Source organism: Pantherophis guttatus, chromosome 15 (genome assembly GCF_059756535.1).
Source record: "Pantherophis guttatus breed Tessera chromosome 15, ASM5975653v1, whole genome shotgun sequence".
NCBI classification, from domain to species: domain Eukaryota; kingdom Metazoa; phylum Chordata; class Lepidosauria; order Squamata; family Colubridae; genus Pantherophis; species Pantherophis guttatus.
In genome coordinates, this window is record NC_142077.1 from 7,205,085 (window position 1) to 7,223,242 (window position 18,158).

Consider the following 18,158-nt stretch of genomic DNA (forward strand, 5'->3'; position numbering starts at 1 on the left):
CCCGAGAAGCAGATTCATCACACTTAAAGTTTACCTTTCCTTACCACTAATAACAACCTTGAGCTTCCATATCTCAAACAGGATGACAACAAACAGCTTTGCTTTGAATCTAAATAACTGCTGAGGAAGGAAGAGGATGAGGGATGAGGAGTGCTTTATTTAAAGAAAAAAAAAAAACAACCACCAAAGTTTGCCTTAGTATGTCTGCTGCAGGTTCCTTCCCCCACACCAAAAAATTATGCCCCACAAATCATAGAGCCAGAATGAGCATTCTTGTAAAAGACAGAAAATGGTGGTTGCTATGGGTAGAATTATGGGGGTGGGGGGTGGGGAGTGATAGCATTTAAATGGCCAGTTTTGAGTGTGTGTGCGTGTATATTTGCAAAGGGGAATGAGAGATTCCTAGATCTCAGAAAATATCCTACATTTCACAGAAGACACAGACTGTGTTACCTATTGCGTGTCCTGCCTGTTACGAATCATACAAAGTGGGGAGGGGGGGATGCAAAACTACATAAAAGAGGGAAGGTCTGTCCTCGCGTTGGGGTTATGGACTGGAAAAGAGAGAAGGGGAAGTCATGAAGAAATTAAATGCCCTCGTGTGTGATTAGCAGGTAATGAGGAAGAAGGAAAAATTATCTCGCAACAGAATATTATGCACACAATTACCCCTGAATTCAATGGGGCTTAGTCTCAAGTAAGTACAACCCAAACACCATATATCTATATATCTATATCTATATCTATATCTATATCATCTATATCTATCTATCTATCTATCTATCTATCTATCTATCTATCTATCTATCTATCTATCTATCTATGTCACCATGAAGAGGAAGGCAAGTGCATTTTTAAACATCTCCTTTTGCTGGCTGTCCGCGTGAAATGCCTTCAGGGGTTATTAAATCATGCATTGATGTATCGCTGCATTTATAGTGCCCTACGGTTACGTTAGAATGCATATGGAAATATTGTGTGGCATGTACAATGTACATATTACTGACCACTAAAATATAACGCCTGATTCATGCTGCAGAGGACAATTCTTTAACCAGCCCCTTTTAAAGCTGTGTGGGTTGCATCTTCTGTCGTTTTAGCGTGAAATCTTATAATCTCCGTAAGCTGCGCAGAACTATTAAGAGCAGCTTTTCGGTCTTCCCCACTGCGTGCAGATCTATCGAAACATTATGTGCATCTTCTGTGTGGATGCTTCCGTCAAATCAAATTCCAATCTTGTGCGTGTGTGTCTACGTAATACACACGCAACGCTGCATCTGTGAAGACGAGGCTGCACATCAACAAAATGCAAAATGGTGACTTCTCCCTTGGATGGCAATGTTGTGTGCAAATCTATCGCACAGCCTCATGGCTTCTCTTTTGACTTGCAATCCTATGCATATGTAACACAACGCTGCCCCTCCTCTGATGCCAATCGCATGCACGTATAACACAATGCTGTGAAGGATTTTCCTAAATGGCAGCCCTGTTCTTTCTTTCTTTCTTTCTTTCTTTCTTTCTTTCTTTCTTTCTTTCTTTCTTTCTTTCTTTCTTTCTTTCTTTTTCTTTCTTTCTCTCTCTCTCTCTCTCTCTCTCTCTCTCTCTCTCTCTCTATCAAATTCCTAGGACTTCTCTTTCAGATTGTGCGTAGGTAATACAACGACTGACCTCCTGTCTTTGGACAGTACACACAGAATACTACATTGCACCTGCTCTCTTATACTATGGAAAGAGAGCACAATGTTGTGTCATTTCTTTCCCACAGCAACCCTCTCTCTTTATCCATCTCTAGGTATATATATCACAAACCTGAGTTAATCTGTCTCAGACTACAATCCCCTGAGTGTAACAACACTGTGTCCCGGATTTTGCATAGGCAACACAACACTCCTCTCCCAGAGTGTGCATACCAGTCAACATACCACTTGGCCTTCTCTCCCACACTGTGCATATGTAACACAACACTGAGCCTTCTCTCTCTGGTGGTGCAGATAAAATACAAGACACCTCTTCTTCTAGAAGTGCAATCCTGTGTAGAGAACACAACCTGAAGACATCTCTTCCTCCCTCTCTCTCTTTCTCTCTCTCTCTCTCCCTATCCATCCATCCATGTAAATATCACACATTTGGGTGAAATTCTTCAGATGGCAACCCTATGGATATAACAATCTTGCAGTTATTCCTTCGGATTGCAATCCTGTGCAGAGAGAACACTATCCATCTATCCTTCCATCATATCTATCTCATCCATCCATCCCACTTTTCTCTATCTCCTGCTATGTAAATACTATACACTTGGGTGCATCTCTTTCAGATTTCAATCCTGTGCAAAGAACCCTACCAACCATTCGATCCATTCACCCATCCCACTTTTCTCTTTATCTCCCTCTATATAAATACAACACAATTGGTGCATCTTTCAGATTGCAATTCTATGCAGACAGAACACTGCCTATCCACCTATCTACTTACCTACCTACCCATCCATTCCATCCATCCACCCACCCACTCCATCCCATCCATCTATCCATTCCACCCATCCATTCTATCCATCTATTCCTTCCTTCCATCCATCTATCCATCCCACCCATTTCACTCATTCCATCCATTCTATCCATCCATCCATCCCACCCATCCATTCTATCCATTCCTTCCTTCCGTCCTTCCATCCATCTATTCCATCCCACCCATCTATCCATTCCACCCATTCCTTTCATCCATCCCACCCATCCATTCTATCCATCTATTCCTTCCTTCGATCTATCCATTCTATCCATCCACCCATTCCACTCATTCCATCCATCCATCCCATCCATCTATCCATTCCTTCCATCCATCCCAGTAATCCCACCCATTCATTGTATCCATCTATCCCTTCCATCCATCCATCCATCCACCCCATCCATCAATCTATCCATTCCACCCATTCCCTCCATCCATCCATCCATTCTATCCATCTATTCCTTCCTTCGATCCATCCATTCTAGCCATCCACCCATTGCACTCATTCCTTCCATCCATCTATCCACCCAATCCATCCCAGTGATCCCACCCATCCATTCTATCCATCTATTCCATCCCATCCATCAATCTATCTATCCATTCCACTCATTCCTTCCATCCATCCATTCTATCCACCCATTCCATCCATCCATCTCACCCATTCCTTCCATCCATCCATCCCACCCATCCATTCTATCCACCCCATTCCTTCCTTCCATCCACCCATTCCATCCATCCATCCATCCATCTCACCCATTCCTTCCATCCATCCCACCCATCCATTCTATCCACCCATTCCTTCCTTCCATCCACCCATTCCATCCATCCATCTCACCCATTCCTTCCATCCATCCATCCATCCATCCCACCCATCCATTCTATCCACCCATTCCTTCCTTCCATCCACCCATTCCATCCATTCCACCCATTCCTTCCATCCATCCATCCCACCCATCCATTCTCTCCATCTATTCCTTCCTTCCTTCCATCCACCCATCCCATCCCATCCATCCATCCATCCATCTCACCCATTCCTTCCATCCATTCTCTCCATCTATTCCTTCCTTCCATCCACCCATCCCATCCATCCATCTATCCATTCCACCCATTCCTTCCATCCATCCATTCTATCCATCCACCCACCCACCCACCTATCCAGGCCACTTTTCTCTCTTTCTCTCTCTCCCCCTCCTCCCTTCCCGTAACCCCCACCCCCTTGGGTGCATCTCCTTCGGGGTGGGCAACCCTGCGCTTACACCAGCCTTGCACCCCCCCACCCCACCCACTTACTTCTCTCTCTCTCCCTCGGATTGCCCACCCTGTGCAGGGAGAGAAGGGTGCAGCCCGACCCCCCCCTCTGCCCCCCCTCTTCACCTGTCCACCCCCCTCCCCTCTCCCCCTCCCGCACCTGGGCGTTCTCTCTAAAGCCCCCCCTCACTCCAGGCGCTTATACACCTCTCCCCCTCCCCCAGCATTTGCCTTGCAGCCCCCTGCCCGCCCCTCCCCCCTCCCCCTGAGGCGCGCGGGGACCCCCCCCGTCAGGCGAGGTCTCGTGACAGCCGCCCCCCCCAGGTCCAGTCAGGCGTGCCCCCCCCACACCTTTGCCCCCCCCCGCTCCCCTTCCCGCCACACACACACCCTTCGCCTCACCTCGGGCAGCGCGGAGGCCGCCGCAGAGCAGCGCCGCCAGGAGGCAGGCCGGGGCCAGCAGCCGCATCTCGGCGCCTCAAGGGGCCCCGACGGCGCCCCCGGGCCGACAGCGCACGCCGAGGAAGGTAAGAACGAGCGGGAAAGCGAGGCAGACGGACGGACGGACGGGCGGATGGATGGATGGACGGGCGGGCGAGCGCCCCCCCCCTTCGCTCCGGCGGCCGCCGCGTCCTCCCCCGCCGGCGACGAACTAAGATGGCGGCGCAGGCGCTCGCCTCTCCTCCCGCACCCGTTGCTAGGCGAGGGAGGGAGGGACCAACAGGGAGCGCCGGGAAGGGGGGGGACAAGGGGCATACCATCTGCACCAGGGAAGGGGGGGGTAGGGAAGGAAAGGAGATGGATGGATGGATGGATGGGTGGAAGGGAAGAGGCGGAGCCGCTTCGCTGGAGAGAGGGGGATGATGACGACGACGATGAATAATAATAATAATAATAATAATAATAATAATAATAATAATAATAATAATAATAATAATAATAATAATAATAATAGTATGGTTCATTGACATTGCAATACCTGGTGATGCACGGATTGAAGATAAGCAGCAAGAAAAAAAATCACAAAGTACCGGGACTTGCAAATTGAAGTTGAGCGACTGTGGAAAAAGAAATCGTGTGTTGTCCCGATTGTAATCGGAGCCCTTGGAGCAATACCCAAAGGGCTACCCCGCTATTTAGAAATCCTAAATTTGCCGGACTTGAACATTTTGACTCTACAAAAAACCACCTTACTCGGAACAGCTTACATCCTCCGACGATACCTTAACAGTTCCTAGGTCCTTGGTTAGGACTCGAGCTGCTGAGCTATTAACCAGCCTCAAAGGCTGTGAATCTCACTAAAGATTAACCAATAATAATAATAATAATAATAATAATAATAATAATATAATGGCACTTGGTTGATACCTAGGACGCTGGCAACAACCTGTATCAACCATTAGCACCAGTCAATGGTATTTGTGATGCATTTTTAAATGTTCAGTTGACTGAGTTTCATGTTGAATGAATAAAGCTAATAATAATAATATTAATATTATTATTATTATTAATAATAATAATAAATAATGGAGGCCTTTTAAAGACAACTAAAACAAAAGCGGAATATAAGAAAGAAGTAATTGAGCAGCGAGCTGAAAATTGGAAAAGCAAAACTCTGCATGGCCAATACTTGGAAAAGTATTGAAGGCAGAGCTGACCAGAAACTAACTTGGAACTGGTTAAGATCAGGAGTACTGAAAAAAGAAACAGAAAGCTTTATTTTGGCAGCTCAAGAACAAGCCCTAGCCACAAACTGCATGAAGGCAAAAATTGAACATGTTACCACCAACAGCAAATGCCACCTATGTAATGAGAAAGATGAGACAGTGGACCACCTGATCAGTGGGGGCAGCAAAATTTCACAAACTGACTACCTACAACGCCATGACCGCGTTGCTAAGATCACTCACTGGAAATTGTGCCAGAAGTTTGGATTTGAGTACAGCAAAACCCACTGGGAACATCAGGTTGAGAAAGTTTTAGAGAATGAGAAACTCAAGATCTTGTGGGACTTTAGGATTCAGGCTGACAGGCACTTGGTCCACAACACACCTGACATAACAATAGTTGAAAAGAAAAAAAAAAGTATGGTTCATTGACATTGCAATACCTGGTGATGCACGGATTGAAGGTAAGCAGCAAGAAAAAAATCACAAAGTACCAGGACTTGCAAATTGAAGTTGAGCGACTGTGGAAAAAGAAATCGTGTGTTGTCCCGATTGTAATCGGAGCCCTCGGAGCAATACCCAAAGGGCTACCCCGCTATTTAGAAATTCTAAATTTGCCGGACTTGAACATTTTGACTCTACAAAAATCCACCTTACTCGGAACAGCTTACATCCTCCAACGATACCTTAACAGTTCCTAGGTCCTTGGTTAGGACTTGAGCTGCTGAGCTATTAACCAGCCTCAAAGGCTGTGAATCTCACTAAAGATTAAATAATAATAATAATAATAATAATAATAATAATAATAATAATAATTAGTTCTTGTGTCTAGTTGTCTTGGTGTGCAGTGCTCTATAGCGTCGTTTTGAGGGTAGGAGTTGAAACAGTTTATGTCCAGGATGTGAGGGGTCTGTAAATATTTTTACAGCCCTCTTTTTGACTCGTGCAGCATACAGGTCCTCCATGGAAGGCAGGTTGGTAGCCATTGTTTTTTCTGCAGTTCTAATGATCCTCTAAAGTCTCTGTCTGTCTTGTTGGGTTGCAGAACCAAACCAGACAGTTATGGAGGTGCAGATGACAGACTCAATCATTCCTCTGTAGAATCAGCAGGATATAACCAGGGAACACAGACTGAAAGCAATTCTGAAGTGTGCAAACAGCACACGAAGTCCATCCAGATCGGGCACCTGAAGGCCAGACAAGGAAGAATGGATGGAAACTGAACAAGGAGAGATTCAACCTAGAAATAAGGAGGAATTTCCTGACAGTGAGAACAATCAACCAATGGAACAGAAGTTGCCTTCGGAAGTTGTGGGAGCTTCATCCCTGGAGGCTTTCAAGAAGAGACCTGACTGCCATTTTGTCATAAATGATGTAGTAGGGTCTCCTGCTTGGGGGGAAGGGGGTTGGACTAGATGACCTACAAGGTCCCTTCCAACTCTGGTAATCTGTAATCTGTAAAGTGAATAAATATTAAATAAAAGTACAAAACCTGGATGTTGGTTGGCCTTGCTTCTACACCCTATGTAGAAAAAAACGGAATGCAATGCTGTTTTTTTTCCCATTTTTTTTTTTGACCCACTGAGGTCAAATGCCGAAATAAATGACAAATAACAAGTAGGTGGAATTTGCAATTGGGGCAAATTCTCCAGGATTTGGTCAAGGTGGAGGCGAGACACAAAGAACAATACACAAAGACTAGGCGGAGGGAAAAAAATGGAATGTTATATGTTCGGTTTTGAAATCCTGGGAGATAACAGGCAGTTCTCCAAAACTTCCTGGGTTCTTGACATTTTTGTGGCAACCGACTCTCTGTGGTCCTTCCTTTAGTGACGGCCATAAGAGAGGGCCGATCAGAACGTCTGTGGCTAAACCAGTCGGCCGTTAAGTGAATCGTGTCTGATTTTACGATCACCGTTGCTAAGCGAATCACCACAGTGAGCTGTGTTTTGGTGCTGCTGACATAACCCAAGTGTTTCCCAAGCATGAAAAATTTGCAGGATCTAATCTGGGTCGGTCACCAGAACCAGAGGTTTAATCTTCCGAGCTTTCGGACTGATGCTGGAGCCCATGCTCAGGATGATTTTAAATTTTAGCACATTCTGCTAAAGAGAAGTTCCCTGAGGATGGGCTCCAGCACTAGTCCGAAACCCCGGAAGACTAAACATCCGGTCTGTTCTGACCTAAGCTCCCTTAAAAAGCAGGAAGCAGAGTCTTGGTCCCGGCAAAACCTCTTTTATTTACACGACTGTGAATTCCTTTCATTCACAGTCAGCAAGGCCTGTCCAAACAGTCTTTCAGAGGAATATTTATCAACACAGACCTTATCTCCCTTGGAAAGCTGCCAGGTAAATAGTTTCCAAAAGCGGTACAAGGCAAAACTTGGCACAGAGTCACGGAACGAACGAACTGTTTCCTGCAAAAGCCAACTCCCTGTTTGCTCCTCTTTTATTTCCTAAGGGAGGGGCCAATCACCTCCAAGGTGTGGCTTTACTCCCAAATCGACCCTGCTTTCTTAGTTGTTCTTGTCTTCTGGCAGCTCTCCGCATGCACACGCTGGGAACAGGCTCCAGCTATTCCTCTGCCTCGCTGCTGTCTATATCCCTCTCTGCCTCCAACGCAGAGCCCTTGTCCGAGCTTTTCCCAGCCCCCAGGACTGGCCCATGTTCCTCCCCAACCTCCTCACTGTCCGACTCTGCTGCCAGCTCCTCTTGCCACCGGTGGGCCACATCACAGTCCCGGTGTCTGTCCCAGGTTGGATCCTTGCATAAAGATTTGGTTAGAAAAATAAGAATGGCAGTGAAGCTTATTTTGGGGGTTGGTGGTCTTCTGAAAGAGTGGTACAATGCAGAGATGTCCCACTACTGTAGCATATTGTGGTACCCCTCTATGAATTCCTTAGAGGAAAGGCAAGATGAATGTCCAACTAAGGAGCAGGTGAATTGCCAAGCTACAACTACGAGAGATCTCGGTTTTAGAAAAATCAGACGCCAAAGGAGGAAGAAATCTGGAGAGGACTGCAATAAATCTTGGACGCCCGCGATTCAAGTTTCCTCATTGTAAAATGCCTTGATTGTTTCCCGTGTTTTTGGATTCTCCCGCAGAGAATAATAAAATTTGAAAGCCTTTATATCACGGTACGGGCAGTTCAAGCTTTTCCGAATATCTTCTGAATAGCTGCCCTGTCCTCCACCTCTCTCTATTTTGTGTCTGTAGATTTCCTCTGTGTAGGAAATAACATTAACTCTCAAGGCCTTTTTAGCATTTTTCCTTGAGAATCTGAGCCCTGGGGGGGGGGGGCGGGAAAGGCGCTGGATTGTATAAATAGGTAATCATATTAATAATGGAAGAGTCTGTAGCCTTGCCAATAGCAAATTTTCAATAAGGGGGATTTAATGACGCCCAATCCTGGAAGAAGGGGGCTATTAGGCTGGACCTCAAGCCAAGCACTGCCTGGTTGCTTGGCTGGAATTGGGCACAGCAAGGGAGCTGCTGCCACAATTTGGAGTTTTGCAGAATTTTTGACGGCTTCCCACCCCTCCTCACCGGAAGGCAGACAGAATCCATCGGCTGATTTTTTGTGCAAAATCAGAAAAGACACAAGACAGAATACGCTCGGAAGCCTCTGGGGTGTTATTGTTTACAGCTCGAGTTTTATTTTTAAATCGGTCACGTGGGCCTGCTTTGCGCCAAGGGGATGGCAATGTCCTCCCCAGGCAGGGCTTTTTTTAAACGCGAAGAGAGAGGGAGGAAAAAAAAAATCGATGTAACTGATCATTTCCTGTGTGGACGGCCTCTCCCAACAACTCGCATCTCTTTGCCTCCAGGGGGGAAAAAAAAATCCTTTTGGGTAAGAGAGAGATTCATAACCAGACAGGGACAGTGGGGGAGAGTAGGTGGATCAAAGTTTGGGGGCACCCTTGGGCATGCTGTCCTCTGGGGCGGGGCTTCAAAAATTTTAGCAAGGGGTTCCCTGCCCGGTTGCTGGGCGGGCGTGGCCATGGTGGGCGTGGCCTAGTCATCCTCCTGCATCACGGTAGGGGAGGCGTTTTTGCCCTCCCCGGACTCTGGAGGCTTTCCTCAAGCTTCCGAGAGGGCGAAAACGGCCTCCCCAGGCTCCGGAGGCTGGAAACGGGCACATTTCCAGCCTTCCCAAACTTCTGGTAGGCCCGTTTTTCACACTCCCCGAGCCTCCACGCGTGCCCTGCACTTATCTGCATCCAAAATGGGCAGTGTGGGGACTCCTGGGAGGGGAGGGGTGGGCGGGGCCAGTCAGGAGTGGGATTTCGGGGTTCTCCAAACTGCACAGAATCTTAGCTAGTGGTTCTCCCGAACCCCCAGCAGCACACCCCTGGCTGTCTTGGGTGAGGTGGGGATGAACGGCAGGAAATATTGGTTAAATAAAGGCGTGGCAACCTCTTTGGGGCAGCCCCGTGTGAGACGTTTTCTATCCAAATATATATTCTTTATACTGTATTACATCTTCGCTTAAAATATTAACAATGGTCTAAGAATCCGTGTCTCCAAGTTCATCAAATTAGCAAACTTCCTCAAACCAGTATACTGGTTTGCAGGATACTGCAAAATCCCCATTCCCTCCCCACTCCTAGGGGAAGGATATTGCAAAATCTCCATTCCCACCCCACTCTGGGACCAGCCAGAGGTGGTATTTGCTGGTTCTCCAAACTACTTAAAATTTCCACTACTGGTTCTCCAAACTGGTCAAAATTTCCACTACCAGTTCTCCAGAACCTGCTGGATTTCACCCCTGGGGGCATTCACTTATGTACTAGTCGTTCCCAACTCTAGGGGGCGGTGCTCATCTCCGTTTCAAAGCCAAAGAGCCAGCGCTGTCCGAAGACGTCTCCGTGGTCATGTGGCCGGCACGACTCAACGCCAAAGGCGCACGGAACGCTGTTCCCTTCCCACCAAAGGGGGCCCCTATTTTTTCTACTTGCATTTTTTTAATGTGCTTTTGAACTGCTAGGTTGGCAGAAGCTGGGACAAGTCACGGGAGCTCACCCCATGACGCAGCACGAGGGATTCGAACCGCTGAACTGCCGACCTTTCGATTGACAAGCTCAGCATCTTAGCCACTGAGGCACCGCGTCCTCCTCTTACACTCCCATATTTGGGGTGGCCCTGTATCCTCTCTCTCTCTGTCTCTCTCTCTCCCCCCTCTCTCTCCATCCCTCCCTCTCTCTCTCTTTCTCTCTCTCTCTCTCCCCAGATCATCTCTGTGGGCTGCCTGCAGAGGCTGCAGACAAATTGAAAAAAGCACAAAATACTTTCCCTTGATATTTTGGAGACGCAGGAATTCTTGGCTAACGGTGGAAAAGATGATAGTTCTGCCATTAAGGAAAGCAGCAGCAGAAAATTCGATCAGAGTGGGACAACAAAAGAGAGAAAATGACTCCGGATGTAGACGGCAGGTGTGTGCGTTTGTGTGAGAAATGGCATCTTTAAACACAACTCGACCTTCATGGTTTTTTTTTTCTCCACTGAGGAACCTAACTTGTGTTTGCAAAACTACTTACGGCCTGAATGGCACAACCAGCAGAGAGCGAGGCATCCTAAACTCTCCTTTGGAAACATCAGCAGTAAGATTCTAGTCCTCATGGGTACTGCTGAAACCTTGGTTAACAGAATAACAGAGTTGGAAGGGACCTTGGAGGTCTTCTAGTCCAACCCCCTAGTCAGGCAGGAGACTCTACCATTTCAGACAAATGGCTGTCCAGCCTCTTCTTAAATGCCTCCAGTGATGGAGCATTCACAACTTCTGGAGGCAAGTTGTTCCACTGGTTAATTGTTCTAACTCTCAGAAAATTTCTCCTTAGTTCTAGGTTGAATGCTTTGAAACGTTGCATTTATTAAAAATGGCCCGAGTCCCAGCCAGGTTACATACACAGTAGCAAAGCAGAGCCCCAAAAGTTATAGAGGTCAGTTGCGGAATGATAACGCTCAAAAATTTTCATAATGTGATTAGTCCTCATGAGGTCTGGCTGCAGTGGCTGGCCCTCCTGAAAACAACCAAATATATTTAAAAATATTTCCATCCCCCTTGCTCGAAAATAAGAGAGGGAAAGAGAAAAACGGGCTTACCAGAAGTTCAGGAAGGGGCCTCTGGAGCCTGGGGAGGGCAAAAATGCTCTCCCGGAGGCTTAAGAAAAGCCTCCGGAGCCCGGGGAGGGCAAAAACGCCCCCCTCTCCATGGTGCAAGAGGCCGACTAGGCCACGCCCACCATGGCCACCTAGCAACCAGGCACAGAACTTCTTGCTAAAATTTTTGAAGCCCACCCGTGATTCTCGCGATGCTTAACCTGGTGGGAAACCAGACCCACCGTTCAAATCTCTTGCCTTTTTCCCTCTCGGGCTCCAAAGCTTTGCCTGGAGAGGAGATTTACTCAGTTGTGGGTGTGGATTTATTCCGTGCTGCTAATTTGAAAAAGAGCATAAACACCAGGGCGACGACATCCTACAGCCCACGACTGAGCCTGCCGCGTAGATACCATTTGCCTCTGTGATTAGCGCTATGCGCCTTTTATTCCGATGGCATATTAATTGTATCCTTTGCTCGGCGGCTTATTAGTAACAATTATAGGCCCTTGCTCCCCATTCTTCAACCCAACCTGCCTCGCCTTCCTTGTTATTTCTCCGAAAGGATGCTCGGCAGTCCCCACGGCAGCTCAGAGCGTAGCGTTATTATTAACGAAGAAATACTACAAGTCCTCAACAAGGCTCTTTCTCTTTGCAGATAGAAATGAAGAATTCAGTTTCTTTTTTTACTACCGGTTCTGCGGGCGTGGCTTGGTGGGTATGGCAGGGGAATGATGCTGCAAAATCTCCATTCCCACCCCACTCCAGAGGGAAGGATACTGCAAAATCTCCATTCCCTCCCCACTCCTGGGGGAAGCATACTGCAAAATCTCCATTCCCACCCCAGTCTCTGGGGCCAGCCAAAGGTGGTACTTGCCGGTTCTCTGAACTACTCAAAATTTCCGCTACCAGTTCTCCAGAACCTGTCAGAACCTGCTGGATTTCACCCGTGCTCCAGAAGTTGTGGGTGCTCACTCACTGGAAGGTTTTAAGAAAAGACTGGACAACCACTTGTCTAAAATTGTATAGTGTTTCCTGTTTGGGCAGGAAGTTGGACTAGAAGACCTCCGGGGATCCCTTCCATCTTTATTCTGATTGATCGATTGATTGATTTCCACAGATTAGCACTGATTTTGTCCAGGGAGTTCCTTGCCTTCCAGAGGTGTATCTCTGAATTCAAGGGGAGTAATTGCATTTTTTTTTTTTACTACTGGTGCGGCTTGGTGGACGTGGCAGGGGAAAGATACTGCAAAATCCCCATTCCCTCCCCATTCCAGGGGAAGGATATTGCAAAATCCCCATTCCCTCTCCACTCCTGGGGGAAGGATAGTGCAAAATCCCCATTCCCTCTCCACTCCTGGGGGAAGGATAGTGCAAAATCTCCATTCCCACCCCACTCTGGGGCCAACCAGAGGTGGTATTTGCCGGTTCTCCGAACTACTCAAAATTTCCGCTACCGGTTCTCCGGAACCTGTCAGAAACTGCTGAATTTCACCCATGGTTAAAACTAAAAGAAAGGTTTTTGGTTTTTTAAAAAAATAGCAGAACATAGATTCCCTCTCTCACGCTTGATTGATGAATCCCCTTGTGTCCTTTGCATCAACATCATCAACACCATCATCCTGAGAAGCGAGAATTTGAACCACGGCGCTTCCGACGGAGAGTCATCGTTGTTGCATTTGCAGGCTTGGTGTAATGGCAATGAAATTGAAATCATACTTAGAAGAATGCTCCTCCAGCCCGCTGCTCAATCCTGGATCCTGATGAAATGAAATGATCCAGATGAGAGAATCTCGAATGAGGGTCTTCGGAGCACTGATGATGTGACCTAGTTTGGGTGATGGAACATCTGCAAGAAAACCACCTCGTCCGAGCTTTTCCCAGCCCCTAGGACTGGCCCATGTTCCTCCCCAACCTCCTCTCTGTCCGACTCCGCTGCCAGTTCCGCTGGCCGCTGGCGACTCCATCCTTGGCGTGTCATCCCAAAGCATCTTTTGAAACATCTCAACGACGGTGAAAGTTCTTCCTTAATTATACTGGCGACTTTGAAGGATTTTAATATAACTTTGGCCTTGTTGGATTGGAGCAAATAATCCACTCGGCCCTGTTCCAGTCAAAACAGATTCTGGACCGTGGAATAAAGGGGCGCTTTTTTTTTCCTGGTTGGCATGCCGTAGGAAGAACGCGGATTAAACCGTCAAATAATCTGATTTACTAGGAGGACTTCATGTCCTGTTTTTTCCCCTCCCCAATTTTGTTTTAGTCATCATCCTTTTGAGGGAACAGAAAGATATCTTCCCAAGGAAGAAACAGAAATTAAAAGCCTATCAGGTGAACAAAATGGCATTGCAGGAGGAGGAGGAGGAGGAGGAAAAGGGAAAATGGCCAGCCAAAATCCGGCATTGCGCTGCTGCCTAGAAAAACACCATCTGGGATTATTCGATCTGGTTCCTTTTAAGTAATTGGCTCCCTGCCAAGCTAACGTGGGAGAACAGCGCAGAGCGGAGAAACAATCTTTCTCGCCCACCCGCCAAGACGAGACCCCCTTGGAAATTGCAGCCTGGCTAATTTGCAGCCCTGAAAACATCTGACAAGTGAAACATGCAAATGTATGGAGACCAGGAGGGGTAAGGGGTGGATTCGAAGGAACCCACCTGGGCCAGGGAAGATCTCCCGGAGGATGGGAAGCCAACGATTGGCATTGAGCAAGGCTGCTGTGGTTGATTCTTGATGGGCACAAACTGCACCATCCAGACTTAATAGGGAGAGATTTGGGAGAAAACTGGCCGCTTGCAGGATGCATTGTTTTTGGGCGCAGGGAGAGAGGAGTGCCAAGGCAAGGGGAACCTGAACGGCTTAATGAGAATTTGGGTTGACTGGGAATATTACTATATGCAGGGAGGAACAAGGGCGTGGCCGGTGGGTAGGTCTCTTGGAAAGCAGCATTCCCCTTGCAACGTTTTTGGGTGTCCCCCACTTGCAAATGTTAGGAGGGGAAAAAGCAGCAACCGACTAGCGAACATCATCAGCGTTAGAAGGGGGTGAGGTTTGCAGAGGGGAGGAGGGGAAGAGAACTGTGGGGTCCTTGGTGCTCTCTAAGCTTGGTGGTTTTTCCTCTTCTTCCCCCCTCTTCCTTTTCACCACAACCCCACTCCCTTCTAGCGCTGATGATGTTACCTAGATGGGCAATGAAACTTCTGCAAGGAATCCGCCAACGTCAGAGAGCACCATGGAGCCCTCATTTCAACCCCGAGCTACAAATATTCTTTATTAGAAGCATCTTGTACAGACAACGTTGCAAATTGCCAATTGCTGATGGTCCCAAAACTGGAAGGTGGCCGATACCAATCCAAGGGCAGGCCCCGTTTTTTTGAGTATGGGGGTCATACTGTAGCCTGTCACTTAGGCCATCTCTCATTGGCATCGGTCAGATATCCTCCTTCTCTTTGGACGATGGGAGTCAAAGGACAAAGGCCGCTGGCCATCTGACCCAGGAGGCAAATGCTTCCAAGTGAAAACGGGAAGGAGCTGATTGGCACGGCCTCAACGCCATCCTATCAAAGGGCAGCAAACAAACAAACAAACATATTTGAGAATTTGTAGCAGGAACTTGCATTCTTGCAGCACTGTTATATTGGCTCCCTGGGAAGTGGAAGGATGCAAACTCATGTGTTATTAATTTTTATTTTATGCTTATCTCCTGGCCTGCTTTCGGAGAGAATAGACAGCCAGGCAAAACAGCCTCACATTCAGACTCAAAGCTTATTTAGTAAGACAAGTGGTGGGGGGGGGGGGGGAGAGAAATTGTCCCCCTCAGAACAGGCTCGCAATTTGGGTGTCCTCCTAGACTCACAGCTAAGATTAGAGCAACATCTGGCAGCTGTGGCTAGGGGGACCTTTGCACAGGTTCGCCTGGTGCACCAATTGCGACCCTACTTGGATCGGGAGGCTCTCCTCATGGTCACTCATGCCCTTGTCACCTCACGGTTAGATTATTGCAACACGCTCTACATGGGGCTACCCTTAAAAAGTGTTCGGAGACTACAGTTGGTCCAGAACACAGCCGTGCGAGCTGTCATGGGTGCACCTAGGTACACCCACATTACACCAATTCTCCCTGGCTCCCTATTGGTCTCCGGTCACAATTCAAGGTGTTGGTTATTACCTTTAAAGCCCTACATGGCTCAGGGCCACGCTATCTTCGAGACCGCCTTCTACCGCATAACTCCCAGCGACCGGTAAGATCCCACAGAGTTGGTCTCCTCCGGGTCCCGTCAGCTAAACAATGCCGGCTGGCGGGCCCGTGGGGAAGGGCCTTCTCTGTGGCTGCCCCGGCTCTCTGGAACCAGTTACCTCCTGAGGTCCGGACCGCCCCCACCCTATTGGCCTTCCGGAAAGCGGTGAAGACCTGGCTTTTCCGGCAGGCCTGGTGCCGAGATCTGGCCATGAATGGCGTGAATGGGTTTTAATTGTTTTTAATGTTCTTTTTAATGTTTTTATAATGATTTTTTAAAATGTATTGTGAGCCGCCCTGAGTCTTCGGAGAGGGGCGACATATAAATTGAATTAATTAAATTAAATTGAATTAAATTAAATTAAAGTGCTTTATGTGGTCTGGTGTCCCTCATCCGGTCCTTTTCACAAACAGCCCCTCCTCCAATGGCATTGCCCATTAGAGGTCCCTAGCCAGCCCTCTCTTTGGCTCGCATTGAGGTTCTCAACAGGAGGGTCACGCAAATAAAAATCACATTGGCAAACACGGGAGCAGCCTCCTGCACACAGTGGCACAAGCTGTTGAAGGAATCGCACCATTTTGTAGGACGCAGCCCGCGCAATTTCCTTTGGCAACATCGACAAAGCCGACTTGGAACGGAGGAAGCAGAATAGAATAGAACTGGAAGGGACCTTGGAGGTCTTCTAGTCCAGCCCCCTCCTCAAGCAGGAGAACTTAAGTGTTCAGCACTATCCTAACCAAGGTTAGCTTTGTTTGTATTTTTTTTGAAGGAGGGGGGGGGGAAGGGAAGAGAGAAAGCCTCATTTCAAAGGAGCGAAAGTCAAATCAAGACTAGAGGAAATTGTGGGAAGAGAAATACGTTCTCCAGATCTCCAAACAGGCAGCGGCTGACATGGCGTCGAGCCAAGCCAGGGATGGGTGGATCTGATGCCGAGGCTTAAAAGGCTGTCGGGTTTAATTAGGATCTATGCTCGCTCCTCGGCAAAAGGGTAGCTTATAAAAGAAAAAAAAGAAAAATGCTGCAGCAGGGGAAGGCCTGCGGGTTTCAAATCCCCAAACTTCCTACCATTTCAAACGGCGTTTAGAAATTCCAGTGTTATAAAACCAGGGGCAGGGGCAGAAAAAACCAAACCAAACCAAACCACGAGGGAAAGCAAAAGCACCATTGCAAAGATCTCTTGTGCTCCTTTGGTTATGCCGTATGAAAAGACGGAGCCACAGATAATTCCCCCCCCCACCCTCCCCTTTGGTATCGTGGGTCTGTCTCGGGAGGCAGCAAGCAGGGTGTTTAAAATAAAGAGAAGCTTGAGATGTTGCTCGGTTTAGTTGATGGCCTCCTTTTCGTTTCAGCAGTTCCAGCCAGCGCCCAGGATGACTTCTTCCCTCAAGATTTGGTACAGACAAATCTGGATTAAAGAAGCTGCTGGAGAACTCTGAACTCCCATTTTTGTTACCCCTGGAGGCAAAAGGGAGGAGCCCAAAAGCTTTGAGGAAGAATAGAATAGAATAGAATAGAATAGAATAGAATAGAATAGAATAGAATAGAATAGAATAGAATAGAATAGAACAGAACAGAATAGAAAGGAAAAGAATAGAATAGAAAATATGGAATAGAATAGAATAGAATAACAGAGTTGGAAGGGACCTTGGAGGTCTTCTAGTCCAACCTTCTGCTCAGGCAGGAAACCCTATACCAAGGATGGTTAACCTTTTTGGTGCCAAGTGCCCAAAGCGTGCATGTGTGCGTGTGAATGCACGCACGCGTGCCCCAATCCCCAAAATGCAATGTGAGCACCTCCTGCGCCTGCCCATGTGCATGTTCCCTGCACATGCACCCCAGCCCCCGCCCCACGCATGCAAGCCCCCCCTGGCCCTCGTTTTGGCTTCCAGGTTGGTGCAGGTGGTTTTTTCAGGCCCAAAACAGGATGCAGGGGGGCCTCGCGATCTCCAGAGTTTCTCCCCCCAGCACGTCTTAGCTTTCTCCTCCATTCCTGCCACGGAGAGGCACCTGCGGATGGTGGAACCTGCGGAGATCAGGGAAAGCACGGGCAGTAGAAATGCAGGAGAAAGGTAGGGCGCACTGGGGGGGGGGGAACTGCGGAGATCGGGGAAGGCCCCATCCCCGTGCATGCGCGGCAGAGACCCGAAGACCAGCGGGCTGGCAGGAGGATTGAATTTGAGTTCCATCACTGGTTTGCAGGTTAACAGTCCTGCATTGACTAGCCTGTTCAACAACGAAAAGGTTATTGCGGTGTCTTCCTCAACCAATTCTCACAAGAGCGACAATCTAAGGTTAGGCCTTCTTTTCCTACGTCTGAAGGGGCTCGGGGTCTTCTGCCCTCTTTTCCCCAGCCCCAGTAAATCCTGCTTTTGTTATCAACGAGCACAAAAAAACAAGATATACACAGGAG

The 18,158-nt window shown here is 47.8% G+C and overlaps 1 protein-coding gene across 4 annotated transcripts in view; it reads right to left on the reverse strand.

Moving 5' to 3' along the window:
* Positions 1 to 4,482, reverse strand: part of CLSTN1 (calsyntenin 1) — a 47,078-nt gene extending 42,596 nt beyond the window's left edge. For 2 of the 4 annotated variants that reach the window (XM_087878888.1, XM_060682420.2), the window contains exon 1: positions 4,153 to 4,472. In XM_087878888.1, the coding sequence (XP_087735014.1) occupies positions 4,153 to 4,219 (67 nt within the window). In that variant the 5' untranslated portion in view covers positions 4,220 to 4,472. Of the gene's footprint in view, positions 1 to 4,152 lie in introns of all 4 variants that reach the window. The other 2 variants (XM_087878890.1, XM_087878889.1) reach the window with 2 other exon arrangements.
* Between the last annotated feature and the right edge of the window lie 13,676 nt (positions 4,483 to 18,158).